The following is a 27,066-nucleotide window of genomic DNA, read 5'->3' as shown; positions in this document are numbered from 1 at the left end:
CGCGATGTAATGTGGTATTCGCTTGCTGTCTTCTGTCATGTACGCAAGCGATTTAGTCAGAGAAGCCAAAGTGGCGGCTGGTCTGAGACGAAGTTGAATGCGGACCTAAGCGTTTCCAGTGAGCTTTGCTTTTCCTCACTTCAGTGCCACCAAGGCCTCACATGAACTTCACCTTGCGGCTTCCATACAACCTATTACCTCACATGCATCTCTATCACATTCATTATCATCTCGACCCCACATGCAATCGATCAATATCCACACCGCCCCCACTATAACACCACGATCCCCCCAAACACCCCAACAACCATCAAAGCCGCCACCATAACATTCAATACCCCAACATGCTGCACCTGACCCCTCGCCGCACCACTCCCCGCGCTCGTCGTCCCATTCACCTCACTAGTCTGCGTCCTCGTACTAGTCCCTCCAATCATCACAGTGCTATGGCGAGTGACAGTCCCGCTCATATGGGGTCTCCCAGTCGCAGTCAACAGCCTCGTGACTCTCGGGCTCCCGGTTCTTGAAGTGTAGCTGATGAACTTGGGCATGGATCTGGTGCCTGTGGGGACGATCCGGTCTGTGGGAACAGTGCTTGACAGTGAGTTTGTGGTTGAGATGGAGGCTGTTGGGTGGTGTGTACTGTCGAAGCGGACTGAGGGGATTGAAGTTGGGTTGTCGAGGTTCTGGACCACTTCGGGACCTATGGCGGCGTTGTCGCGGAGGGCGAGGGCCATTTTGATCTCATATGCTAGGTGGATCTGGAGTTGATGGATGGAGTTCTGGGTGCCAGATTTGAGCCCTGTGGTCGATTCGTGCTCTGTCTCGGCTGGAAGACTGATCTTTATATAATGTACTTGACTGTCTGCTGCTCTCCCAACAGATTGAGTGGACGCAAGACCGAACTGGGCTGCTGCTGCAGACGTAGAAGCAAGCAACGGATGTGTGACATGCAGGTCTGAAGATCGAGCTGTGGTCGCGCACTGGATCGTGCTTCATATGCTCATTGAGGCTGGCAAGCTTCATGCCTCTGTCCTGGCAGAGATCCTAGGCACATACGCAAGCCTCATGAAAATACTCGACATCGTTGTCCAGCTCTTCATTCGGTTCTATCGTGCGAGACCTCGCTAGGCAATACAGTGATCAGACCCGATCATTCTTGACACAGCACGTCGCCCTCATCCTGTCTCGAAACCGTCTCACAAAGGTCAGAGATGTCACGTCGCATCCAAGATCGATGCGCACATGGTCGTACCTCTTAGCTTACGCAGCTCGAAAGCATGTCGCAAAATCGCAAAAAGCCATTGGCCATCGACGCAATTGACAGGAGATGAGCCTGGGATGCTTAGTGCTCGTGACATGCGATTGACAAGCATATCATGGCATGAAACTCCAGCCCTGGACATTGATGATGACGAGGTCGTGTTTCATCTCCGCAAGAACCTTATTCCCAGCAAGCTTTCTGCTTAAACATGGTAAGTCAGCCTCAAAGCCCATTGTCACGTGGCTGTCCAATGTATGTATTGCGCATGAATCCGTGGCTTCGTTCAGCGATCATTGTTGGCCGGACGGCGAAGTGGTGCGCAGGCATCGACGGGTCTTGGGCCAGAGGAAATTGACCGATGCAACCATACCTTATGCATCTCCCTCCACCTTCTTCTTGGACTGCTGTACGACCAGCAGCGATTGTTTTGCCTCTTTTGCACTTTCAATGTCTTCACCACTCTCCTCTTCCGATGGAGCATGCCAAAACGGCCAAAGAGCACCATTCCATTCATTCTCAATGTATCTATATACTCGTCCTCATGCACGGTCTCATGCCATTCCATCCCCAAGAGCCATCAATCATCCCATATTCAGTGTCACATATGCATTCTGCCTTCTGGCGTTCCTTCCCTCCTTTCTAATCTTTCAGATAAACGCCCAATCCATTCCCAGCACCTCGCTAGAACGACACAAGAACAACACATCATCTACAATCTCCCATGCCTTCCCTTAAAGATGGCAACCTTATCATCATAGAACAAAATCTCCCTCAGCCTCAACCGCCCGACCGCTCTTCCATCCACTCCGTCCTCGTCATCAGATTCCTCCTCGATTTCTTCGTCTTCGCTCTCTGTCTCAACTTCTTCTTCGACCTCATCTTCATCGTCGTCCTCCTCATCGTCGTCGCCGTCGTCATCATCTCCATCGTCACTTGCGGCATCAGGATCCATAGATGGGTGCACGCCGAGAGATGACTCCGTGCGTGATTCGCCGGCGCGGTTCTCGAGGATCTCGAAGCACTTGTTCGCGATGCCCATGTAGCAAAGTTCGACTTCGGATCGTAGGGCAACAATGTCGACAATTTGGAGGGCGAGTTCGCGTGGATCGAGGTTGGCTCCGTGGACGTGATCGGCGAGGAAGGGGAGATAAAGGGAGCGGAGGTGGGGGATTGAGGGGATGTGTTGGAGGAAGAAGTGCTGGAAATTGAGATGTCAGTGTCTGATGTACACAACGGAGAGATGGAAGCCTCACCCAATCTCGATAGTCGATCGCCATACCAAGCTCTCTCAATGCTGGCATTTTCCCGCTGCATACGAAACCCAGAATCTCTCGCGTGAGCAGCCATCTTCTCCAGCGACTTGAGTTTGTCGGCAGACCATCTGCGCCCTTCTCTGAGCTGTCAATCAGTACCTTCTTCAAACTTCCGCGATGCCTTCGGAGTGGACCGCGATAGATGGCATCGACAGTAACAGATGACGAGTAGCTGCGCGCTTCTTGTAAAAACAGCACTTCCAGACTGTTTGGTGCCAGAGTCTCCTTTAGAAAAGAGATGAGTGCCGGCGAAACTGTGTTGGTGTGGATCTTCTTTAAATTCAGACCATACACAAAGTCCGACTCGGCCGCTGCCAGTGCTGACTTGCTGTTCTTCTTCGGGGTGATGTTCACTGCTCGTCGTGCCTGTGGGTACATCGGTGATTTCGGGGTCGGCGCGAAAGTCTTTCGAAGAGTCTTCCACAGCTGCTCATGGTTCGGACAATGCAGCAGAGTCAGTGATGTCAGTCGAGTCCAGTCAATCGCCTTCTGCAGCACGGGTACTGAGATGGGCACTCGCTCGAGCTCCAAGCTGTCGAGTCGTAGTACGTTGTCGAGATAATGCGCCCGATCGGCCACATAGTCGTCCTGTGGCACATCAGCTTCTCTTTCTTGAGAAGCAAACACCACGGGCTCTGGTGTTTCGATGTGGGATATAGTGTCCGGCAAGCTGTCCTGCGGTGGGATAAGAGCTTCGCGGTCCAGAGAAGGGCGGTCGATTGCAGGCCTAGAGTCTGGATCCGTGAGTCCGGCTGCCGAGTGATCAGTCGCGAGCGGATTCAGAATGTTCCAATCAGGTTGATGATTCGGCAGCTCTGGTATCACATCCTGGAAGCTCGGAACGTCGCTTGTGCCGTGCGACACGATGTTGAGAGTGGCCGCGATCTCAGACGCTGTTGCTGGGTCCTCGAACACACCTGCCTCAATAGCTTCTCTTAAATCGCCAGCGTCGGGACCAGAGTTAACCACAGACATGGCAGGTGCATCACTCGGCTGCTGCATGTTAGCGACAGGCGCGGTCGTCTGCAACTGTGCGTCTTGCTGAGTTCTGCTCGAAGAACGTCGCAGCCGTGTTCGATCAGGAAGCACAACCCTGGGCTTTCGCACATCGCAGACGAAGCCAGTCAAGACGCCGAGCACACCACCTAGCCTCTTTTCTCCGATGGTCAGAGAGCCAACTGTGGGATAGTCTGGATCGACCTGCTGCACAGTGTCGCCCTCCCAGACTGTTACCCAGTCTTTTGTCATTGCGTGTCTCGCAATCCCGATCCGCAGCTCACGTAGCTTGTCCAAAGATCTTCCAATCAGGACTGCCATCTCATCAAGGTATGCCAGCTCATCGATGTCCAGCACGCTCAAGCTCTTTAGAGGTGGTAGTATCGAGAAAGAGGGGTGCTCAACACGGTCGAGAGCTGCAGGATGTATCGTTTGCACTAGTCGAGTTGTCGGGGGAGCAATGTATGGCCCGTGATTCAAATTGACCGGAGGTGGAGGGACTGGAGGTGGCATGGAATGTATCGCTTCAGAGCTCGAGTTGTCATGCCATCTCACCCACACCTTCTCCAGCTTGCACGGAATCTCGTCATCTCTGTCGCCCAGTGAAGACAGAGCAAGCCAAACATCCCGCAGGATACCCGTCGGCATATCCCACACGAATGTCTCCAACGTGCGCATCCTCGCTACAGCCAGCGCGACAAGTGTCCCCAGCATCTTCCCACCCTCCTTCGTGATGAGATACTCTTGGACCCAGTCTGCGGGTCCATTGCCCAGCGAAAACTTTCGCGTGAAGTGTGCATAGTGGTTTCCTCTTCTCCGCCGCACCTGCGTCTCGGTCGCTCTGCCATGACGGCCTGGCGCAAACCTGTTGTTCGCTTCTTGCTCTTTCTGAGTCCTCAGCTTTCTCTGCCACGGAGCTTCTCCAAACGCATCCTCCGCCATGACTAGTGTCGCGAGTCCGTACGTGAGCGCATCCACGCCACTTCTGGGCTCTGCGTGAGTGCTGCTATCTGGCCATACTATGTCGAAGCGCGAGTAAATGTGGGGTGTAGTAAGGCGATGTAGGGCGCTATGGCACAGCGCAAGGCTCGTCAGGTCGTTGGTGTGGGTGACTTCCTTTACGATGTCCTTGAGAATGTCCAGCGGTAGGTCCAGCAGCTGCAACGGCTTCTTCTCTTCGCGATGCACAGCAACCGCGTCCTTGCCCTTGCCCTTGAACATCCTACTAGATCGTAGTCTCGGGCTCGGGAGATCTGTCTCGTAGCAGTCTTCATGAGACCTCGCACCAATGCTCTTGACATCCCTCACGACCAGCTCCGGCGATGCGCCAGGACTTGCGCTGTGATTGTGGGGCGTCGGCGACATCCTGTCTGCGGGAGGTGACAGCAGTCCTGCGCCTGAACTCGAGCTCGCGAGGCCAGCAGAAGAGCCAGCGACACCGAACCCGACAGGCTTCGGGACTTGGCTAGCAGTTATAGCAAAGTGTCCATGCCTCGCGTCCTCTTCGTATGCAGCCGGCGTCGAGACTTCGCTGGAGGGACCCGCTACTACCGCAGAAGCGGACATACTCGGCAGGGCAGTCTCCATGCATGCGCTGTGTTCTGCTATGCTCCCTGGTTGTTGGTCCTGTGTGGAGTCTTCTCTGCTCTCTACCGGCTCTGGGCCTCCGCATCCGCGTCTCGGTATTTAGCTGCGCATGAGCTTGGAGCTGTCGTAAGGTCGTAGTCTCGTGTTAGCGATGGTGGGTGTAGCAGTCTGTAGTCTCGCTCAACAGCATAAGAAAGGACAGCAGTCGTGGTACAGTCGAGCTACGGTGCAGTGAATTGGTTGGAAGTGACAGGGTAGCGTTGCGGTTGCCAGGCTGGCGGGCCGGGCTAAGTGTGGATGAGGACCATGAGGTGTCGGCTGGCTGAACTCTAAATGCCTATAGGATGCAGGTGACTTGTCACATGCACGAAAGTGCTCGATGGTTACACGAGCCATTGTTTAGTGGTGGAACGCGAGGAAAGCCGAGGCTGATAGACAGGGGACAGTGTCAGCTCAGACATCATGGCACAGATCATTTCCACGTCCACCATTGAATGCATTTATTGCGATACTTGAGTGGCTAAACCAGCAATGGCTTTCCGCCTCTATGATCGCCTTCCGTGAGCACAGTTGAACCGATTGACACGGTCGATCCCTACGCAGAGTTTCGTGTACCTTGTCTTACTAGTTCTTGAGAGTACACTCTCGAGCTCGCTCCACATCCTACTGCAACTTCTGCCTCTCCGGCTTCTTCGCCATCCGCTCATCAAACCGCTCCTGATTCATGCCTCTACCTCATCGTGGATATCTTGTTACTGTCCTTCCTCGCGTGCGTCTCTCGACGACATTGTCGAATGAAATACCATCCATGTCTTCAACATCCAGACCTGCTTCATCATTGTCATCTCCTGCAACACTGCTTTCGTAATCGTTGTCAACTTCTCGGAGGGTGCTTTGAGTAGCAAGGGCTTGACCCTGGCTTGCACGTGCACCGCCATCAGTTCCGCCATTCTTCGCCTTGGTCTTCGCCTTGTTATTCGCCTTGTTCTTCGCCTTGTTCTCCGCCTTATTCTTCGCTTCTCTCATGGCGAGTCGGTTCGCTGTTTTCCTCGCTCGGCGGTCCGCTTTGCTTTCATTAATCTTCACTTGATCTGCTTGTCTCAAGGCTAGAGGAGCAGGGTTTTCGTTGGCTTTGGTCGACCCGAGATCTTTCTCAAGCTCAGGGAAAGCTGCCATCGCAGCCCAGAAGTCTGCGTAGTCTGTTTTGGCTCCTCGAAACTGGCCAATGTGGCGGTTGATGGCGTACGCGAGTAGCTTGCGCAGTCGCCTTACGGCTTCGCTGCCGCTGTAAGCCTCGACGATTGCATCTGCCATGACCGGCGTGTGCCAGACCAGCTCTCAGTCCTCGTTGAATCTGTCACGCGCTTGATCGATAAGGCTCTGCACCTTATATCTGATGGCCAGACAATAGACGCGCATGTGAAGCAGTACATCTCCGACCGGTGCTTGATAGCGACGGCTTTGCACGAAGCTCAACACAAATTGGAACACATCTTCATCCTCGGAGACAGTCAATGCCTTTTCTGACATTAGCTCGGTAACAGATCCATGGGACAACACGTGAGGCAAGCATACCTCGTTATCTATGGTGTTGACCAATATCGGCGACAGCTCATGGCATCTCCTTAGTACCACCCATTGCGATGACCCGCACACGACTGTTATGGCAGATCTGCCAGACTTCGAGACCGCGTAAGGTTCCTGTTGGGCGCGCCGGGCGTCTCGTTTGGCACGCGCCACCATTCTGCTATATGCTTCTTGGTGTTAGGTGATCGGTGTTGCATGTTGAGGGAGGCACACGACGAGAAAGTCTGAGAAGAAGCCTACTAATCATGACCATCGTGCCTAGCCGCGCGTTTCGGCTTTACAGCATGCTAGACCTCGTGCACCACTTCTCAAGTCAGCTGAGGGGCCAAGCTGGTTATTCATATCACATGTACATCACTTGAGTTGTGCCGTCGAATTATTTACTCCCTTCTCACGCAAGTATCGAAGGCAGGGGTAAGCAGACGGAAAGACATCAATCTGCCCTTCCATTTCCCCTCATATGGTTACCGTGGGAGAGTTGTGGTACATAGAGTGAATAGGAAGGGTATCGTTTTCTGAAGAAGAAAAAGAAGGAGATTTCACCGCGCGGCGAACGTGAAGTGAAGCAAAACTTGCGGAAGGCACGTGCCATTGCCGTTGCCAAGCGCTGCGCAGGGAAGTCATGCGTGGGGCAACAAGGAAAGAGCGGCCGACGAATCACATGCTGAAGATTATAGTCGGACTTACTTGCTGCCCAACTGTTCCTAGGTGAACGACCCAAGACTGTGACTCGACAAAGCTCAGGAGACTCTTGAGGACACATCCACCTGTGAAGACAGAAACACAGAAGGAGTTGACCTACAAAACCAAGTCCAAGTCTCAACCTTCGCCGACTCACACAAAGAGTTCCATCCCACTTCGACAATACCCCGCCAAACACCTTGAGCATCTTGCAACAAACACACCGCCAACATGTCGAGCAGTGCGAGAGGTAGTACCCGAGGCCGTGCTGGCAAGTTCGGCAAGGCAAAGCGAGGAGGTATACACATCCTACATCACACACTACTCGACCACGACTAACACATCCCCAAGGCGGCCGAAACTTCAGCAAGAACCTGCGTCCACTCGACAACGATGGCGGCGAGCAGTCCATGTGGGCCGAGCCCAACGAGAACGAGGACGATGACGACTCATCAGAAGGAGACGAATCCTCCGAGGAAGAGTCCAGCGACGACGACGGCCCTGCCAAACCACAACAAGAGGAAATGACTCGTGAGCAACGTCGAGCAGCCGCAAAAGCCAAGAAGGAAGCCGCGATCAAGAAGAAGCAAGGCACAGTCGAAGCTGGTGACATGCCACCCAGCGAGTCATCCGAGGAGGAGGGAGACGAGGACATGCCCGCCAACCCGAACCACTCCAACGCCGCACGCAAGCAGGCTGAGAAGGGCGCACCCGAGAAGGGGGCGGCTCCACCGAAGCCGAAGAAGGTTGATGATGTGAGCCAGCTGTCTCGACGGGAGAGGGAGGCGTTACAGGCACAGCAGGCGAAAGAGCGATACCAGAAGTTGCATGCGGAGGGCAAGACTGAGGAGGCGCGAGCAGACATGGAGAGACTGAAGCTTGTGCGGCAGCAGAGAGAGGAGGCTGCGGCGAGGAAGGACGCAGAGAAGCAGGAGAAGGACCTCATTGAGAAGGAGAAGAAAGAGCAGATGGCGAGACTCGAGAGGCAGCAAGCTCTCAAGGCCGGACGCGGTGGACGAGGTGGGAAGAAGGGTGGTAAGGCCTAAGGTTGTCCCAAAGGGCGACATTGCAGATGTGGGAACAGCAGTTGCATATTGCATGAATGTAGCATGCTGCGAGTCTTGTGATAGACGCATAGCGTGGAGCAGGCTACAAGACATAAGACGACGGCATAACGAACTGAAGACCAAGAAATTGAGACTTGATTCCCATGGGAAATGATACTCTACTGATGTGAACTCGGTAGGATCTATGCTCGGAAAGTCCACGACATCCATGCCCTGTTCCACAACATGCCGCAGGATCACGTAGCTTGCGAAGCTTGCATATCACCCCAGCCAAGCAGCAAGATGGCTGACATATCAACTAGATCTCAGCTCTTGGCAGTCCTACATAAGAGGCCGCAGTGCTACTTGTATCCCAGGTCCAAGTCTCCATCTTCGTCAAGAAACCATGCCCCTCCCAACCGCCCCTCCCAGCGAAGTCCTCCCCCTACAATCTTTCTCCCTCCAAGTCACCGTCCACATCAAACCCGAAGACCTCGATGCCTTCCACAAAGCCATGAACCCCGTCTTCGAAACAGTGTGTAATGAGCCTGAGCTGTTGTATTTTGAGATTTTCCAAGATCCGGATTCGCCGGGGACGCTTTCTTGGGTTGAGAATTGGAGGGGGAGTGTGGAGTGGTTGATGAAGGTGAGTGTCTTCGAGTGGAGAGCGGGATCCTGTCCCTTTCTGGGTCTTGAGCTTGTTTATTGATGGTTGGATAGGTGCAATTGCAAAAGGAGTATTATCGTCCGTATCTAGAGGCGACGGAGCCGATGTTTATCAAGGAGCGGGAGTTTAAGGTGTTGAGGAGGGCACCGGGGTATGTCAGTGGCAAAAGGGAGAATTTCAGGGAGGCTTTTGTTGGAGAGCTGAAGGGATGATGTCGGAGAGGTGGTAGCGGTGGAGAGGGTATTTGGATATGGTCGACGGCTTTAGGTCGTGAGGGGACACTCGAAATCTGTTGATGCTGCTGCTGTGATGAGGCTGTTGTTGGAGGAGCTATTGGACGTATCAGATTCAGTGTGCCTGTTCCTCTCGCCGTCGGAGCTGTCTAGCCAAAGGCCACCCCTGGGAACAACGGCTAGTTCATGATTTGTCGTCCAATACAGTATCGAAGGGTCTATAGCGCGACTATCAGCGCATGGCCCGTTCCATCCCTTAGCATGTCCACTGATTACCAGCAAAGCACCTACGCTGGCCCGCTCGGCCGGGTATCCACATCCATCTTCTCACCAACACCTTCCTCGCCATCACCAATATCCTGCACCGTCACGTACTTGCTAATCTCCTCCCGTGTGATGATCTTTTCATTCAGCACCGCGGTCGTGCCTGGTGTGAACTTGTAGTTCCTCTCCTTCTTGCCACGCGTGTTTGGTGTCTTGTAGTTCCTCATCAGCTGTGTCTTCTCCGGCGCAATCACGCACACGTCCACATTGCTACCACTGCCCAGATCGTTCCAGATACCAGCTTCGATCGCATCGGCGCATAATGTGACGGCATCTTCCCTACTCAGGCCAGACTTCCATTGTGTCTCGAACACTGACATCGCAGCCAACGAACCAGATCCCATTGTCACGTAGGGAAGCTTGTCGGTTGAACCGTGTGCGTGGACGGTGAAGAGATGTGCGCCGGTGGGGTCGCAGCCGGCTACGACGAGGTATGCGCCGATGTGGCCTTGGTAGCGGAAGAGGTGCTGCTTGAGCATGGTCATGACGGTGACGACACGAGGCTTGCGGCCGGTGGAGAGGGCGTGGAGCTCGAGGTTGGAGGAGATGATGGCGGTGGTGAATTCGGTGTCTGCGGCGGTACCGGCACCTGCACACCAGATCTGAGGCGCGATGTAGTGGAGCTTCTCGCAGTTCTGCAGAGGTGTTAGTGATGGACTGGCTGGGGATTGATTAAGGCTCACCTTGTCAGCTACTATGGGGCCGCTGGTGGCTCTGGTGTCTGCTGCGATGACAACGCCGCCATCGTAGAGACAGCCGACGATGGTGGTACCGGTGGATGTGGCCTTGGGGAGTGGGACGCCCTTTGCGTGGAGAGCGCTGTTGCGGTTGTGATTGCTGAAGTCGAAGCCCGGCATGTTGTGTGGTGGTGGTGTTGGTGTAGCGCGTGGTGTGGTATTCGGATGGCGAAGGAAGCTGGCGTGTTTGAGTGTGGTATTGTTGAGTGTTTGGTGTATGTTGGACGAGCTCTCGATGGAACTTAGGTCGAGCTCCAGATGATGCGTGCGGCTGTTCTGCCTGTCGCGGCCATCCGGAGCTGTTTCCGCCCCCAGTCTGACACTCTGACTTTCTAAGACTACACGCGATCTCACGTTTGGAGCTCTCGACTGCTGATGGACATTACGTTTCTGCCTGGAGTTGCCTGCGCGCACTCGCACCCACACTCACCACATCATCCACCGCCTCGGCATCAGCCCCTCCAGCTTACCTCCAGTAGGCATCCGCTCTTTTAGCACTTCTTTCGCGTCCAGCACAAACTCCGACCACCAACAACCCGACACCGAAACATCAACACCCAAACACGACACCGAAACATCAACATATTGAGGACTTGGATGGCAGTGGCAGCAGTATGGCCACATGGAACTTCGACGCGCTCAACACTAACAATGCGCCAGCTGCACCGACACCCGCACCAGTAGCTGAGAAGATGGCCGCAACGCAGACTGGAGCCAAGGTACCGACAGTAGAAGACGGCAAGAACGTCTTCTTCCAGAACCTTGGTGTTGGTGGATCCGATAGGCTGCAAGCGGGCGAGTCGTGGCCTTACGACAACTTGCCCTCCCCGACAGCTTCACTCCTAGCCATTGCATCGAGGAAGGGCGTGTTGGTTGTTGGAACACCTACTGGTCTGGATATTTCGAGCACAGAAAAGACGCGCAGAAGCTATATCAAGCGGCGGACGGAGAAGCAAGAGCCAGTGCAGCCACTCGACGTAGATGTCCACATTGACATTTCACGAGTGTCACATGTTGCCTTTACTGCAGATGAGGCATGGCTGGTGGTTGCGTCCGAGGGATGTGGGCGTCTATCTGTATACTCGACCGATCACTTAGCCAACGGCGCTCGACCTGCGCATGAGATCGACATCTCGGGAGAGAACGTGCGGCATCTCTCCACCAATCCCCAGGACGAACCAGTGTCAGGGCACCGGAACGTATGCGCTGTCATAACGGGCAATGGCAGTCTGCTCTTCATCAAGGTGTCTGAAAGCAACGATATCTACAGCAACTTTCAGGGCAACAAGGTCTTCTACAACAATGTAGCCTCCGGGACGTGGTCGAAGATGGGGAAGCAGTTTGTTGCTGGACTCTCTGACGGCACTGCTGTTCGCATCGATCCCCTGAACTCTTCCAAAGAAAACGTCGTCGAGACCATCCCGAGAGCACCGCAACTGGACGGACCAGTCACAGACCCGGATTACTCGAATGTCACCGCAGTTGCTCTAACCGCCATTTCCTGGCTCAAGACGAAGGGGGGTATGTCGTACCTTTTCGTTTACAGTCCTGTCTATGCACCATATTCGGACCCCGACGATGCTGGCAACGACTCTCAAGAGTCCCTCTACTTTATCGCAGAGCGCACACCAAACCAACAAAGTTATACTTTCAGGCCCTTCGAACGAGCTCCGACAGACGACTTCGGCATGAAGCGAAGGACTCCCGCAAGCCAAAATATCATCCGCCTCAGCGACTGGCACAAGGCTGAAGAGATTCTTGTCATTGGATCGACCGTCTGTGCCGAGCTAGGTATGGTCACGGAATTCAAGGAGGCAGTGCATGATGATGCTCCAGCTGGCTATGCGGGTTACTTCACCGACGACCAGCACAAAGTGAGCATGCCATATAGTGATGCGAACCTTACAGATGGATCTCCCGTCGGGCTGGCTCTCGATCTTGGTACTACAGAGGTGGCTCCGGCGCCTGTCAAGGATGACGAAGACATTCTACCGCATTCGAAACTCCCGTTACCGGCTCTGTATGTCCTAGATTTCAGCGGTATTCTGTCAATCTACTGGATCGTGTATGTCGAGGCAATCCGTGCGAGTGTCTTCGCGCCCGGTATCGTCCACAGATCAGGGCGATACGCCAAGTACCAGAAGATCAATCCCAGGGACACGATTTCGACTGAAGAATATAAGGGAATTAGTACTGCGTCCGGTCAAGAACCTGTGGAGACAGAGCCACTTGATGCTACCTCACCGACCGATGCACCTAGGTCCGGGTCTCCCTTTGCAGCGCTGCCTTCCAACTCGGCTCAAAGTACACCCTCTTCAGGCGCACCTGTAGCGAGTCAACCAACTGCAGCTTTTGGTCAGCCTTCACAACAGAGCACCTCGACGTTCGGACAGCCAAGCACGTCAGGGTTTGGACAAGCGACTACACCAGGAGGCTTCGGACAACCAAGCACGCCAGGAGGCTTTGGACAACCAGGTAAGCCAGCATTCGGGCAGGCAAGCACACCGGGAGGATTTGGCCAGCCAAGCAAGCCAGCATTTGGACAAGCGAGCACACCTGGAGGCTTCGGGCAGCCAAGCGCGCCAGCGTTCGGGGGGACCAACACCATGGGACAGACTAAGAGTCCCTGGGGACAGCCGGCAGCTTCACCAGCTGGCCAGTCGCCATTTGGTGCGAAGCTAGCTGGTCCGTCACCATTCGCAGCAGCAGCGGCAGGCAAGACTTCTGGCTTTGGGCAGCCTTCTACGCCCGGCCAGGCTGGATCTGCATCTGCATTTGGCTCAGTTGGTCAGTTGGGCGCAAACAAGCCAAACCCGTTCGGCGGAAACGCGAGCGGTGGTACGAGCGCCTTTGCCAGCGTCGGCCAAAGTATCGCAAGTCCCTTCTCGAAGCCTGCCTTATTACAGGGCGGATCGAATTTGTCTGGCTTTGGCAATCTATCCTCGGCAGAGTCAGGCAACACCGTAAGTGGCTTCGGGTCAGGTTCGTCATTCGCATCGAGCTCTTTCAACAGCAAAGAAGCAGTCTCCAGGGAGTCGACCATGAACGAAGGCACACAACAACAAAGCAGCGGTCTGTCCGGTATGGGCGGCTTCAAGCTCGGTTCTGGCTTCAAGGGCGATGGCTCAGCCAAGGACGATCTGCCCATGCCGAAGAACCCAGGCGCAGGTCTGTTCGGCTCCGACTTTGGCAACTCCCTCGGCGTGACTTCCGGTGAACGACCCTCGCCTTTCATTAAGCAGGAGCCTGGTACTGGGACGCAGACGTCAATGAAGGATATACCTGCTGCATCATCGAACGATGCGCCTCTGCCGCCAGACCCTTCAACGTACAAGCCACCTAAAGGTTGGAATGATGACATCCCTGGAGCTGGTGCGCCTGTCAACATGAAGCCATCCACAAACGACGCGCCGCTTCCCCATGATCCGACTACTCCAGCCAATTGGAATGCTGACATTCCCGGCGCTGGTCCTGCTGTGAACGCCAAAACCCCCGAGAAGGACATACCGATAGCAGGCAGCCCGCCTGTGGATGTCACCAACAGCCAGTCTTTCGGAGATGCTTTGTCCGAGATAGCTGGACCTTCCGATGAGGACAGCGAGGACTGGGCAGAAGACGATGACGACGGCGAAGGTGATGAAGATGAAGAGGATGATGATGAGGACGAGGACGAGGACGAGGATGACGACCAAGAAGAGGAGGAGGAAGAGGAAGAGAGTGAGGAAGATGAAACTGCAGATGAAGAGGTTCCATACCAGCCGCAAAATCCCGCAGGCCTTGCAGCGTTCAAGGCGCGCATGCAACCACCAGGGCCAAAGTCGCCCGAGCCGCAGAGGTCGAGGAACGAATCACGGACTCCTCAATCGGACGAAAAGAGCATGAAGAGTAGCTACACCCCGGCCGGTCTACCGAAAGGTCCAGTATTTCCACCGCCGGCTGCAAAACCACAGCACAGCCCACGGTCTCCTAGCCCACAACGAGCAGTCACTAGTCCTGTCCGGCCTCGAGACCTACAACTTCCAGCTTCGATCAAGGCGACTGCTGTACCGCCTGCAAAGCCTTTGGAACGACCTGCTCCTGCACCGAAGCCTCGGGATCCAACTGTGGGAGAGCTCGCAGATCAGGCCGCGCAGCGCGTAGAAGCGGAGCTTGCAAGGCCTGTCGAGCCGACCACTGAGCTGCCTCCCTTTTACGCCCACACCGACTACACGGGCAATGTCGACACACCCGGCATTGGTGGCCAAATTGAGAAAGTTTACCGTGATATCAACTCCATGGTGCATACTGTGGGACTGAACGCGCGCTCGATCAATTCGTTCCTGGACGGTCATGAGAAGATGAGGCAGCCCGGAAAGCGCACACGGGACGACCTCGACAACCCAGACGCGTGGCTGCTGGGTGACGTTGCCGACCTCGGTCGCATCATTGACGAAATCAACACACAACTCGAGAATGGCAAGCTAGAGGGCGCTTCTGAGACGCTAGCAGATATCTCACAGGCGCATAACGAAGTCTTGAAACTCAAAGCACAGTCCACGGAGATCCGCAAGCAAGTACAGGCACACAAGGACCCCGAACGCCTTGCTGCACTAGACGCCGCACCACTGGACATCGAGACAAAGGCTCAGCAATCAGAACTTCGATCAGGCGTGCAGCGTGTCCAGCAGCTGCTCGCTGACATCGAACAGAAGATGACCATGCTTCGCGCCGATCTCGCTTCACTTTCCCACAGGGACGGCCAGCCCAATGGTCAGAGTCCTGTGCCAACTGTCGAGGCCGTCATGAACACAATCCGGAGAATGACAGCAGCGGTGCAACAAAAGTCAGCCGACATTGACTTCCTCGAAGCGCAAATCAAACGCCTCCCCAACGGCATCGAGTCCCTCCGCCTGGACGACAACTACGAAGACGACCTCGCATCCCGTCTCGGCAATAACCGACTCCTCGCCGACCGCGGTAGCCCAGCTGCAACGCCACCGCGAAGACCTCGCATGGCCGCCAACGGCGACGCGCTCGGTATGAGCGGCATGTTCGGAACAAGCTCGAGATTCGCAACCCCCCCTTCAGCTTCGATGCGACAATCGACGCGTTTCACGCCGGATCTGGGGAGGAGTACGAATAGCCTGAATGGCAGTGCGAGGAAGAAGATGATGGATGTGACGGCGGAGGAGGTTGAGGAGTTTCACGCGAAGGCGGCGAGGAGGCGGAATGTGCTGGGTGCGTTGAAGAAGAGGGTTGAGACGAATGGCGCGAGGGTGATTCGAGCGGCCTAGGATGACGCTGATGATGATGAAGCTCTTGATGATGCTATTGAGGGCGCTTTGAGGGTTAATTTGAGGTTGGCGATGAGGAGGCGTGGGAAGGAGGGTGAGTGAGGGTGTGGGGGATTTGTAGGATAGTGAGAATGCACGACGTGAAAGTGAATCTTGTATCACCATTGGATTACTGTGCTTGTACAACTGCTTGATCTCCATGATGAACCGTCTCGCGACCCCGTGTTACTGTCAGCGAAGACCTTGCATTTTCGAGCTGGATGTTTTGCTACGGCTGTGAACGTGGAGCACAAAGTATGCGGCTCTATGTGAACATTCTTTACGAAGTGAGGTTTCCACACGCCGAATACATTTACTCCGCGGCATCGAGGCTGTGTGTCCTATGACCGGGCACATAATTAGTGCTACTTTGTGAAGATACCAGGTATTCATCGCTCATGCCATACAATGTGACAGAGACCTCACCGTCGCTGTCCCAGGACTTTACCTCGCACGCTACCTCAACACTAGATGACCTAGATCACATGCCCACCGCACGAGTGCAGGCAGAAGTCAGTCTCGAACAATGTATTCAACAAACACCTTGAAGCACAGTGTGAACCGACAGAAAATGACGTGAGCACGACTTGATGGTTCAGAAATATCATTGCAGCTATACAAGACGACTCGAGCACGATTAAACCAAAGAAACCATTATCCACGCATGCGTGCAGGCACATGAAAATCCAAAGACGGGCCCGATTAAGGCCATTCCTATCCTCTCGCCTGATATCGTACCCATGGTATCCAATCCAATGCACCCTCGTGTCTAGCTGATGATGATGACTGGCGCTTGTACCCTGTGGTATTTTTGGTGCGCGTCCTATTCATCCTAGCGCGCAGCAAACCTTTCTAACTTGATAGCTGATCTGACCTGGCTATGCAATCTATAATAAGATCATACCCATACCTGAAAGCGCAGCAAGAGTCGCGAAGAATGCCACGGGGATAAGGGTGCTCTCGACGCTTGGCACGGAAGCCATTGGGCCAGCAGCACCCGAAGATGAAGAAGAGCCACCAGAGCCGCCAGAGCCTGAGCCACCCTTTGCGGTTGGGGATGCCATGACGGTGCCAGTGCCTGCGGTGCCTGCTTGCGACATAAGCGTAGCGCAGGAGCCGGAGGCAGATGTGGCGGACTTGGTGGCGGCAGCGCCCTTGAAGTCACAGGCGTCGGAGGCTCTGTTCTGGCTGACGTAGTACTGGTTGAAAGCGAAGGCGAGCTGCTCGGTGGAGTTGCACATGCTGTACGAACCGTAGGTACCAGTGGAGCCGTTGGCATTGATACCGGCGCAGATCTCGTCGCCGTAGCCGCAGACGGTGCCGAAGAGGTCGGAGTAGTCCTCGACGTCGGTCTGGGAGGTGACGATGCAGCCTAGCGAGTTGTACATGCACTCGCAAAGCTCCTTGTTTGGTGAAGGTGGGAGAGGAGATGCCTTGGCGTTCCATCCACCGGAGGCTTCGGTTGGGCATGAGGCGGCGCTGTTGGTAGGGCTGTACGAGGCAGAGTTGACACCAGTTGGAGTGGCCTTGGCGAGCTGGGTCTTCAGGTTGTTGAAGTCGGCCAAGGTGCTGACGCTGTCGCCGTCCACGGTAACGAGACCGTAGTCGTTGGCCTCCTGGAAGTACATGTAGACAATGCCACCTGACCAGACGTCGTTCATCTGGTTGCCGTAGAGGGCACCGACCTCAGTGAACTTTCTTGGCTGAACCTCATTGCAGCCATACTCGGCGAAGAAGACTGGGACAGAGTAGCTGGAGAACTCTTCAGTGCGGACGTCGTAGCCGGACTTCTGGAAGGAAGAGTCACCACACCAGGAGTAGATATTGTATCCCCAGAAGTCAATGGCGTTTTCCTCGTCTCCGCAGTTGAAGTAGTTGGCCATGTTCTCACGAATGTCGGCATCATCGTTGGTGGCATAGCCTACACCCATAGTGCGGTAGTTCTGTGCCTTGATGTATGCCTTGGTATCACGAACGGCAGCCTTGACAAAAGCGCTGGCTTCGGTGTTGTTGGGTGCGTTGGAGACTTCATTGCCTGCAAAGAAGCCAAGCACGTTGGTGTACTTCTCCATCGCGTCGACGACGGAGGTGTATCGCTCGTACAGCGCGTCGTTCCATGCTGGAGAGTCGCGGTTGATTGAGCCGCCGTCGATGGGAGCGGACAGATCGGCGATAACGTAGATGCCAGCGTCGGCGAGCGCGGTCATGCACTCATCGTGGCTCGAGGTCGGGTTGATGGCGTAGACACGGATGGTGTTTGTGCCTAGCTGTTGCAGGTAGGGGATGTCGCGCTTGCAGTTGTCGGCATTGGCGAGTGGGTCGGTGTAGGTGTTGTCGTCGGAAGTGGTAGTACCATTGCCCGAGTAGTCCTGCTGGTATGCGACCCCCTTCATGTAGAATTGGGTGCCATTGTTCTCGTAGAAGAACTTGGAGCCCTTGATGACGATAGATGGTAGATCGGCGGCGATCACGCTGTTCGCGAGGAAAGTCGTGGCCGCGATGGCGGTCGAAGCAATGCCGAGACCCTTCATGTTGGGCTATGTCTTGGTATGGTAAGGTCTCTGATTATGGCGATGCTTGGTATGTTGCTCAAGAAGGACGAGCGTGAGCCGGTGCTTGGCTGTCGCAGGGATGAGACTTGGAGTGATGTGAAGTTCGGAAGGTGACGCAGTCGTCCAGCGAGTGGTTGTTTCCCGGTGAATGAGTGTCTTGAAGAAACTGAATTAGTGGCGAAGGTGGCGCCAAGATACCGAGGACAGACAAGCACACGTGAAGCAGCAAGAAGTGATACCGTCACTGAAAAAGGCAATGAGTGTTGAGAAGCGTCGCCGCGAAGGTGTTGTTCTCAGGGGACAGCCAGATCCGACGAGCGTACGCGTTCTTTGCAGCCCTTGGCGACCAGCCTTGCCTGTTTGAGATCGGTGGGTCTGCAGCGCCACCTTTACGATACGATCTCGAGGACTTCATTGGTGTGCAGAACTGTCCAACCGGCGCTTTACCACTCCGACTCAGTCTCCGAGAGCACCACTGGACACGAAAGGAACAGCTACGAGCCTACGACAAACTGTTTGCCGCTCTCGTGTGTGGTGAAAGCGCTCTGCTCGTGGACTGTGCTTCATTCTCATCACTCACAGGCCCTTATTCTCGAAAGCCACCTCACGTGTCAGCGAGCACGCTGCTGCACAAACGACCATGACGCGCCGTGTGGCGATCTAATTACAGGGAGGACCGGCGTCTTCATGTCGTCTTGGCTCAACGTTTTCAGAACCTCACTCACACTTCGAAGATCTGCCGAGTAGCCGGTCATGGCCAGACTTATCCGTTCAACATCACTTCGTCGTGAACGTCACGACCATGCCAACACTCTGCTACGAGGCATACCACTTGCCATTGCCACCTCGAGAGAGGGTCTCGCAAACTATGGGAATACGAGGTCAACGCAATCGTGCAAGCCAGTCAGCCGGATCTTTGCTATGTTGATGTAAGCTCCGAGTAACGATATGCCCGGTCTGGATGCATTTGGCAGCTTGCCTTGATCGCGCAGCCGTGTTGGTGCTGGGCAACAGCTTCGGACTGGTTGCTGTGGTCTTGCTCGTCACGATGTAGCTTGCTACTGCAGGTACAGAAGCCAGTTCGCAGCGGGGCATTGCATGTATTGAAGCTCGTTGCGGGAGCGTCAGGGCATCACAGCAGGCATTTTCAGCTGAATGCAAAGGCCAAGTTGTCCACCACGGACGAATATATGAAGGTGAAGGTGCTATCATGTGGACATTCATTCAAGCGTTTTCATAGAATGTGCTTCCACCATGTTTCAGCAGCTCAGCTTCAGAACCATTGCGCAGCGTGCTGACAGGCACTGGCCGGTTGTGCGTGGAAGCTTAGCTCTTTTGCCACCCAGAAGAGCCGCAGCCCGCAGATTCTTGTTTTGGCAGCGCACAGCGGCTGGTTGGCTGAACGTGGGGCTCTCCTTAGATTGATTGTGGTGCAGGCGATTGTTGTAACTTATAGCATGGCCAGTCGATAATACATGTGTGCTCAATACACACGCTCGCACGAGGGCGGTAAGCTCCTGGCCACCTCCTGGCCACCCCCATTCGTAATCCTGGTACAAACATGAAGAAGCATCAACGGTAAAGTGTCAAAATAGAGTAGATGGTCAAGAAGGCTGTTGTCAAGCTGCAGTAGCTCTCGTGAAGTGTGGCAGATACTTGCTTGATATCGCAAAGATGCGTCGCCTTGATCGTCCTCGGCCGCAGCAAAGCCACACCGCACACAGAAAAACGCGGTGCAAGGTCAGGGAACGTTGTGGTTGATCACGCCGTTGCATGTCATGACTAGGAAGTGGGAAGAAACGCTAGCAAAGGCGTTGACTCCGGAGCAGAATCGCGGCTTGTGAGAGGTCGAGCAGGCTGAGGATGAGAATCAGGAGCGCCGGGTAGGAGAAGCGATCCACCATGGGACTCTCGGGTGATGCAACAACAAGCAGTGCGCAGCACAACGAAAGCTAGCGTTCCTGAGAGGCCGGCACGACAAAATCAGTTTGCAGGCTCCCCCTTTCCCTCCCTGCCACGGACCGTCTGGGCTTCGCGGTGCAGGCACAAACGCTCGTCTCTTTCCTCCACTGCCTCGTATTCACGTCGACACCACCCTCACCCGCCGAGTGCAGTCGTTTGTACAGCGTCAGTCGTTTTTCCATCTGGGAACTGCGGAGACGAAGAGTTGAGATCACAAAGTTTCTCAATCGTGCGACCGGACAGCCCACGCGGAGCAGAGCAGCGTTGCCGACGCCAATCAGGGCACGCGCTACAGGAGACGCTGCGGGCATTGCGCGCGTTCGTTCTCACAGCAACCACAGCGCTGCACGGCGGCCACTCCTTGGTGCGACTTCCCTCTCTCACTCGCCTCGCAGTTGTCACCTCCCGCCGCACGACACCCGCTACAGCGGACCTTCGACGATTGCGATTGCGCCTCTGTTTTGAAACCGCCTGCCGCCGAACGTGCTTTCCACTCTCGCTACACACCACCGCACCGCCGCAGCAGCGACGACTCTGGGTCACGCCCGGCCCAACAACGCTCGCTTCCCACGGCTGCAGTCTCTGTCGAGATCCCATTCCGACAACACCGCTCGCTCGCACCCGCGACGACACCACCCCAGGACCCTTAATACCCATCCCACCGCCCTCCACGCTGCAAGGCACATCTGCATCCCCATGGTTTACGCTTGAACGGTACGTTTCGACCCTCTTCACTGCGGCAACAGGTCTCACGCTGCGTTTCACGTTTGTGCAACCCCTGGCATGCGCTTGATTGCGCCGCCACACCACCCCCATCATCAAACCACGCACCCATCTACCCATCGCTGACGCCCGACTGCAGTAATATCTAATACCCACACCCTCCCGCCATGGCCCACCCTCAGCAGGGCGCCGGCTACGATGATGGCTACGGCCAGCCGCACGCCGACAGCTACTACCAGGACGACCAGGCGTATTACGACCAGCACGGCTACGGACAAGCCCAGCATGATGGATACTACGATGACAATGGCTACTACCAGGCTGGTGCTCAGGACGGCTATCAACACGATGGCTACTACGATGCCGGCCAGCAGGGCTATCAAGACGAGTACTACAATGACCAATACTACGACCAAGGAGCTCCCGCTGCGGGCCAGTACCAGCAACCAGGTCGCCAAAGCCATGGTCAACCACGCGGCCGACGTGGTCACGACTCTGAGGAAGACTCGGAGACGTTCTCAGACTTCACCATGAGGTCTGACATGGCTCGCGCCGCCGAGATGGACTACTATGGACGCGGTGACGAGCGATACAACTCGTACGGTGATGGCACAGGACGCGGATACCGGCCTCCTTCATCACAAGTCTCGTACGGTGGCAACCGCTCGTCCGGCGCCTCCACGCCCGTCTACGGCATGGATTACACAAGTGCTCTGCCAGCTGGTCAAAGGTCTAGGGAGCCATACCCAGCATGGACTTCCGATGCACAGATTCCGCTGTCCAAGGAGGAGATTGAAGACATCTTCCTCGATTTGACCGCCAAGTTCGGCTTCCAGCGCGACAGCATGCGAAACATGTTCGATCACCTCATGACGCTCCTCGACTCTCGTGCATCCCGTATGTCGCCAAACCAAGCACTTCTCTCTCTCCACGCCGACTACATCGGTGGCGAGAACGCAAACTTCAGAAGATGGTATTTCGCCGCACATCTCGATTTAGATGACGCCGTTGGTTTCGCCAACATGAAGCTCGGAAAAGCAAACAGAGCGACGAGGAAAGCCCGCAAGGCAGCCAAGAAGAAGGCAACGGAGAACCCACAAAACGAAGAGGCTACACTCGAGAGTCTCGAGGGCGACAACAGCTTGGAGGCCGCTGAATACCGCTGGAAGACGCGCATGAATCGCATGTCTCAGCACGACAGAGTTCGTCAGATTGCTCTCTACCTCCTCTGCTGGGGAGAGGCCAACCAAGTGCGCTACATGCCCGAAATCATGGCATTCATCTTCAAGTGCGCAGATGACTACTACCACTCGCCTGCATGCCAGAACCGTGTCGAGCCAGTCGAGGAGCTCACATACCTGAACAAGTGCATCACGCCTCTGTACAACTACTGCAGAGATCAGGGTTACGAGATCTTCGAGGGCAAATATGTCCGCAAGGAGCGTGATCACCAAAAGGTCATTGGTTATGACGACATGAACCAGCTCTTCTGGTACCCAGAGGGTATCGAGCGGATCACTTTCGAGGATAAGACCCGCCTGGTCGATCTGCCACCTGCTGAGCGATACGAGCGTCTCGGGGATGTCCTTTGGAAGAAGGCATTCTTCAAGACCTACAAGGAGACCCGATCCTGGTTCCACATGTTGACCAACTTCAACCGTATCTGGATCATTCACGTCTGTATCTTCTGGTTCTACACTGCTTTCAACTCACCGACACTGTACACCGCCAACTACCAGCAGCAGCTTAACAATCAGCCGCATGGTTCAGCTCACTGGTCTGCAGTCGCTCTCGGTGGCACTCTTGGCTGTCTTATCCAAATTCTGGCAACTCTGGTCGAATGGATGTACGTTCCGCGACGATGGGCTGGCGCCCAGCACTTGACGAAGCGTCTGCTTGTCTTGATCGTCATGTTCGTTATCAACGTCGCCCCGTCGGTCTACATCTTCGGTGTCTCGCAAACCGGCAAGGTCGCTCTTATTCTGGGCGTCGTACAGTTCCTGATTGCGCTGGCAACCGTCTTCTTCTTCGCCATCATGCCTCTGGGCGGTCTATTCGGCAGCTACCTCAACGGCAAGCGAAGACAATATGTCGCCAGTCAGACCTTCACTGCCAGCTTTCCACGCCTGAAGGGCAACGACATGTGGATGTCATACGGTCTCTGGGTTCTCGTCTTCGCTGCCAAGCTTGCCGAGTCCTACTTCTTCCTGACACTGTCGCTCCGTGACCCTATCCGGATCCTGTCGACCATGAAGATCCAGCACTGTATCGGAGACGCCACTATTGGTGACATCCTCTGCTACAAACAGCCAACCGTCCTGCTCATCCTCATGTACTTCACGGATTTGATTCTTTTCTTCTTGGATACCTTCCTCTGGTACGTCATCTGGAACTGTGTCTTCTCCGTGGCTCGATCTTTCTACCTTGGTGTTTCTATCTGGACCCCGTGGAGGAACATCTTCTCTCGTCTGCCAAAGCGTGTCTACTCCAAGATCCTGGCTACCACCGACATGGAGATCAAATACAAGCCTAAGGTGCTCATCTCGCAGATCTGGAACGCCATCGTCATCTCAATGTACCGTGAGCACTTGCTCGCCATTGATCACGTCCAGAAGCTGCTATACCACCAGGTCCCATCTGAGCAGGAGGGCAAGCGAACCCTTCGAGCTCCAACCTTCTTTGTGTCCCAGGAAGATCACTCCTTCAAGACCGAGTTCTTCCCAGCACAGTCTGAGGCCGAGCGTCGTATCTCTTTCTTCGCTCAATCTCTTTCTACGCCAATTCCGGAGCCATTGCCAGTTGATAACATGCCAACGTTCACGGTCATGATTCCTCACTACAGTGAGAAGATCCTGCTCTCTCTCCGTGAGATCATCCGCGAAGACGAGCCATACTCGCGTGTCACCATGTTGGAGTACCTCAAGCAGCTTCACCCACATGAGTGGGACTGTTTCGTCAAGGACACCAAGATTCTGGCCGACGAGACTTCGCAATTCAACGGCGACAACGAGAAGAACGAGAAGGACGCCCAGAAGAGCAAGATCGACGACCTGCCATTCTACTGCATCGGTTTCAAGTCAGCTGCTCCCGAGTACACCCTCCGCACGCGTATCTGGGCATCCCTCCGATCGCAGACTCTCTACCGTACCATCTCTGGTTTCATGAACTACAGCCGTGCCATCAAGCTACTGTACCGCGTGGAAAACCCGGAGGTTGTCCAGATGTTCGGTGGTAACTCCGACAAGCTTGAGCGTGAGCTCGAGCGCATGGCTCGCCGCAAGTTCAAGATCTGTGTTTCCATGCAGCGATACGCCAAGTTCTCCAAGGAGGAGCGTGAGAACGCCGAGTTCCTGCTCCGTGCCTACCCAGATCTTCAGATTGCCTATCTGGACGAGGAGCCGCCGACTGCGGAAGGCGAGGACCCAAGACTCTTCTCCGCTCTCATCGACGGTCACTCCGAGATCATGGAGAACGGCATGCGTCGTCCCAAGTTCCGCATTATGCTTTCCGGTAACCCAATCCTTGGTGACGGCAAGTCTGACAACCAGAACCACTGCTTGATTTTCTACCGTGGAGAGTACATCCAGCTCATCGATGCCAACCAAGACAACTACCTCGAAGAGTGCCTCAAGATCCGTTCTGTCCTCGCCGAGTTCGAAGAGATGACGACGGACAACGTTTCGCCATACACTCCAGGCCTGCCACCCACCAAGTTCAACCCAGTCGCCATTCTCGGTGCCCGCGAGTACATTTTCTCTGAGAACATCGGTATCCTTGGTGACGTTGCTGCTGGAAAGGAACAGACATTCGGTACCCTCTTCGCTCGTACTCTGGCTCAGATCGGTGGTAAGCTCCACTACGGTCACCCCGATTTCCTCAACGGTATTTTCATGACAACCCGTGGTGGTGTCTCGAAGGCTCAGAAGGGTCTCCACCTGAACGAGGATATCTACGCTGGTATGAACGCCCTCCTCCGTGGTGGTCGCATCAAGCACTGCGAATACTACCAGTGTGGTAAGGGTCGTGACTTGGGTTTCGGCTCCATTCTCAACTTCACCACCAAGATCGGTACTGGTATGGGCGAACAGATGTTGTCTCGCGAGTACTACTATCTCGGCACGCAACTTCCTCTGGATCGCTTCCTGTCGTTCTACTACGCTCATCCTGGTTTCCACATCAACAACTTGTTCGTCATGTTATCGGTGCAGCTCTTCATGTGGTGCTTGCTCAACCTTGGTGCTCTGCGCCACGAGACCATCACTTGCAACTACAACAAGAACGTTCCCGAGACCGACCCACTGTACCCAACGGGCTGCGCTAACATTATCCCTATCATGGATTGGGTTCAGCGTTGCATCGTCTCGATCTTCATCGTGTTCTTCATCTCTTTCGTCCCACTGACGGTCCAAGAGTTGACGGAGCGTGGTTTCTGGCGTGCGGCAACCCGTCTGGCCAAGCATTTCTCCTCGCTGTCTCCGCTCTTCGAGGTGTTCGTCACCCAGATTTACGCCTATTCGCTGCAGCAGGATCTGTCTTTTGGTGGTGCTCGCTACATCGGAACTGGACGTGGCTTCGCCACCGCTCGCATGCCATTCGGTGTCCTCTACTCCCGGTTCGCCAGTCCATCGATCTACCTTGGTGCTCGTCTCCTGATGATGCTCCTGTTCGGAACGTTGACTGTCTGGGGATACTGGCTGCTTTGGTTCTGGGTCTCCCTCCTGGCCCTTGTCATCTCTCCTTTCCTATTCAACCCTCACCAGTTCGCATGGTCAGACTTCTTCATCGACTACCGCGAGTTCCTCCGCTGGTTGTCTCGTGGCAACACCAAGGCACACTCCGCCTCCTGGATCGGCTTCGTGCGTCTCTCACGCACACGTCTCACTGGTTTCAAGCGCAAGGCACTTGGTGAGCCATCGGCCAAGCTCTCTGGTGATACTCCGCGAGCACACTTCACGAACGTCTTTTTCAGCGAGATCATCGGTCCGCTCTTCCTGGTTGCCGTCACCCTCATCCCATACTTGTACATCAACGCTGGTACTGGTGTCATCGCAGCCAACAACGATGGCAAGAATATCAAGGCTACCTCATCGCTGCTCCGTGTCCTCATCGTCGCCGTTGGACCTATTGGTGTCAACGCTGGTGTTGCCGGTGGATTCTTCGGCATGGCTTGCTGTATGGGTCCAGTGCTTAGCATGTGCTGCAAGAAGTTCGGTGCAGTCCTGGCCGCTATTGCTCACGCCATAGCCGTCATCATGCTTCTCGCATTCTTCGAGGTCATGTTCTTCTTGGAAGGCTGGAGCTTTACTAAGGCTCTGCTCGGCATGATCGCTGTGGTCGCCATTCAGCGCTTCATCTTCAAGCTGATCATTGCCCTTGCTCTGACCAGAGAGTTCCGCGCCGACACTTCCAACATAGCATGGTGGACCGGAAAGTGGTACGCTCTTGGCTGGCACACACTGTCGCAACCCGGCCGTGAGTTCCTTTGCAAGATCACCGAGATGGGCTTCTTCGCAGCAGATTTCTGCCTGGGACACATCCTCCTCTTCTTCATGCTACCGGCCATCCTCGTCCCTTACATCGACAAGTTCCACTCGGTCATGCTCTTCTGGCTGCGTCCTAGGTACGTCGCACCTCGTTTCATTCTTTGTAACACACTTGCTAACATCTTCACAGCCGACAGATCCGACCGCCAATATACTCGCTCAAGCAGAGCAAGTTGCGCAAGCGCCGTGTCGTACGCTATGCGATCCTTTACTTCTCGATGTTCGTTCTGTTCATTGTTCTGATTGTTGGCCCGATCGTCGCCAGCAAGTTCGTCAGCTTCAAGCTTGACGTTATGGATCTCCAGCAGCCATCTGACTGGAACAACAACGACACATCGGCATCTGACACCGGAACAGCCGTGGCCGGAGGTGGAGCGGAGGCAACTGCGTCGGCTGGCGCGAAGCTCGTTAGGAAGATGATGTTCTCGTACAACTCGTAGGCGCCCGCCGTCTGCATCTAACGGCCGCGCCTAACGCCTCTCTTACAATTTGCATGTCACAATCTCCAAACCCGAAATACAAGTCGCCGTTACCTGTAC

At 55.0% G+C, this 27,066-nt stretch overlaps 8 protein-coding genes across 8 annotated transcripts; 4 read left to right on the top strand and 4 right to left on the bottom strand.

Annotated features, from left to right (window-relative positions):
• Positions 1-1,973: 1,973 nt before the first annotated feature.
• Positions 1,974-5,160, bottom strand: CLAFUR5_13008 (uncharacterized protein; the record flags this gene model as incomplete). The annotated part of the gene is made up of 2 exons (XM_047912156.1): positions 1,974-2,462; positions 2,518-5,160. 2 exons carry the CDS (start codon positions 5,158-5,160, stop codon positions 1,974-1,976), a joined length of 3,132 nt encoding a protein of 1,043 aa, XP_047768342.1.
• A 735-nt stretch (positions 5,161-5,895) lies between these two features.
• On the bottom strand, positions 5,896-6,474 carry CLAFUR5_13007 (uncharacterized protein; the record flags this gene model as incomplete). Its single annotated transcript, XM_047912155.1, has 1 exon — positions 5,896-6,474. One exon carries the CDS (start codon positions 6,472-6,474, stop codon positions 5,896-5,898), a length of 579 nt encoding a protein of 192 aa, XP_047768335.1.
• A 1,185-nt stretch (positions 6,475-7,659) lies between these two features.
• CLAFUR5_13006 (uncharacterized protein) lies at positions 7,660-8,474 on the top strand (the record flags this gene model as incomplete). Its single annotated transcript, XM_047912154.1, has 2 exons — positions 7,660-7,726; positions 7,780-8,474. 2 exons carry the CDS (start codon positions 7,660-7,662, stop codon positions 8,472-8,474), a joined length of 762 nt encoding a protein of 253 aa, XP_047768334.1.
• A 406-nt stretch (positions 8,475-8,880) lies between these two features.
• On the top strand, positions 8,881-9,353 carry CLAFUR5_13005 (uncharacterized protein; the record flags this gene model as incomplete). The annotated part of the gene is made up of 2 exons (XM_047912153.1): positions 8,881-9,120; positions 9,195-9,353. The coding sequence occupies 2 exons, from the start codon at positions 8,881-8,883 to the stop codon at positions 9,351-9,353; spliced, it is 399 nt and encodes a 132-aa protein (XP_047768337.1).
• Positions 9,354-9,661: 308 nt separating this feature from the next.
• Positions 9,662-10,555, bottom strand: CLAFUR5_13004 (Proteasome subunit beta type-2; the record flags this gene model as incomplete). Its single annotated transcript, XM_047912152.1, has 2 exons — positions 9,662-10,333; positions 10,382-10,555. The coding sequence occupies 2 exons, from the start codon at positions 10,553-10,555 to the stop codon at positions 9,662-9,664; spliced, it is 846 nt and encodes a 281-aa protein (XP_047768336.1).
• A 572-nt stretch (positions 10,556-11,127) lies between these two features.
• CLAFUR5_13003 (Nucleoporin) lies at positions 11,128-15,708 on the top strand (the record flags this gene model as incomplete). The annotated part of the gene is made up of 1 exon (XM_047912151.1): positions 11,128-15,708. One exon carries the CDS (start codon positions 11,128-11,130, stop codon positions 15,706-15,708), a length of 4,581 nt encoding a protein of 1,526 aa, XP_047768339.1.
• A 926-nt stretch (positions 15,709-16,634) lies between these two features.
• Positions 16,635-18,278, bottom strand: CLAFUR5_13002 (1,3-beta-glucanosyltransferase; the record flags this gene model as incomplete). Its single annotated transcript, XM_047912150.1, has 1 exon — positions 16,635-18,278. The coding sequence occupies one exon, from the start codon at positions 18,276-18,278 to the stop codon at positions 16,635-16,637; it is 1,644 nt and encodes a 547-aa protein (XP_047768338.1).
• A 2,873-nt stretch (positions 18,279-21,151) lies between these two features.
• On the top strand, positions 21,152-26,967 carry CLAFUR5_13001 (1,3-beta-glucan synthase component FKS1; the record flags this gene model as incomplete). Its single annotated transcript, XM_047912149.1, has 2 exons — positions 21,152-26,604; positions 26,658-26,967. The coding sequence occupies 2 exons, from the start codon at positions 21,152-21,154 to the stop codon at positions 26,965-26,967; spliced, it is 5,763 nt and encodes a 1,920-aa protein (XP_047768341.1).
• Positions 26,968-27,066: the final 99 nt, after the last annotated feature.

The sequence above is a fragment of the Fulvia fulva genome, chromosome 11 (assembly GCF_020509005.1).
Source record: "Fulvia fulva chromosome 11, complete sequence".
Taxonomy (NCBI): domain Eukaryota; kingdom Fungi; phylum Ascomycota; class Dothideomycetes; order Mycosphaerellales; family Mycosphaerellaceae; genus Fulvia; species Fulvia fulva.
Note: the sequence above shows the minus strand (reverse complement) of the source record. Positions and strands in the feature narration are given on the sequence as shown.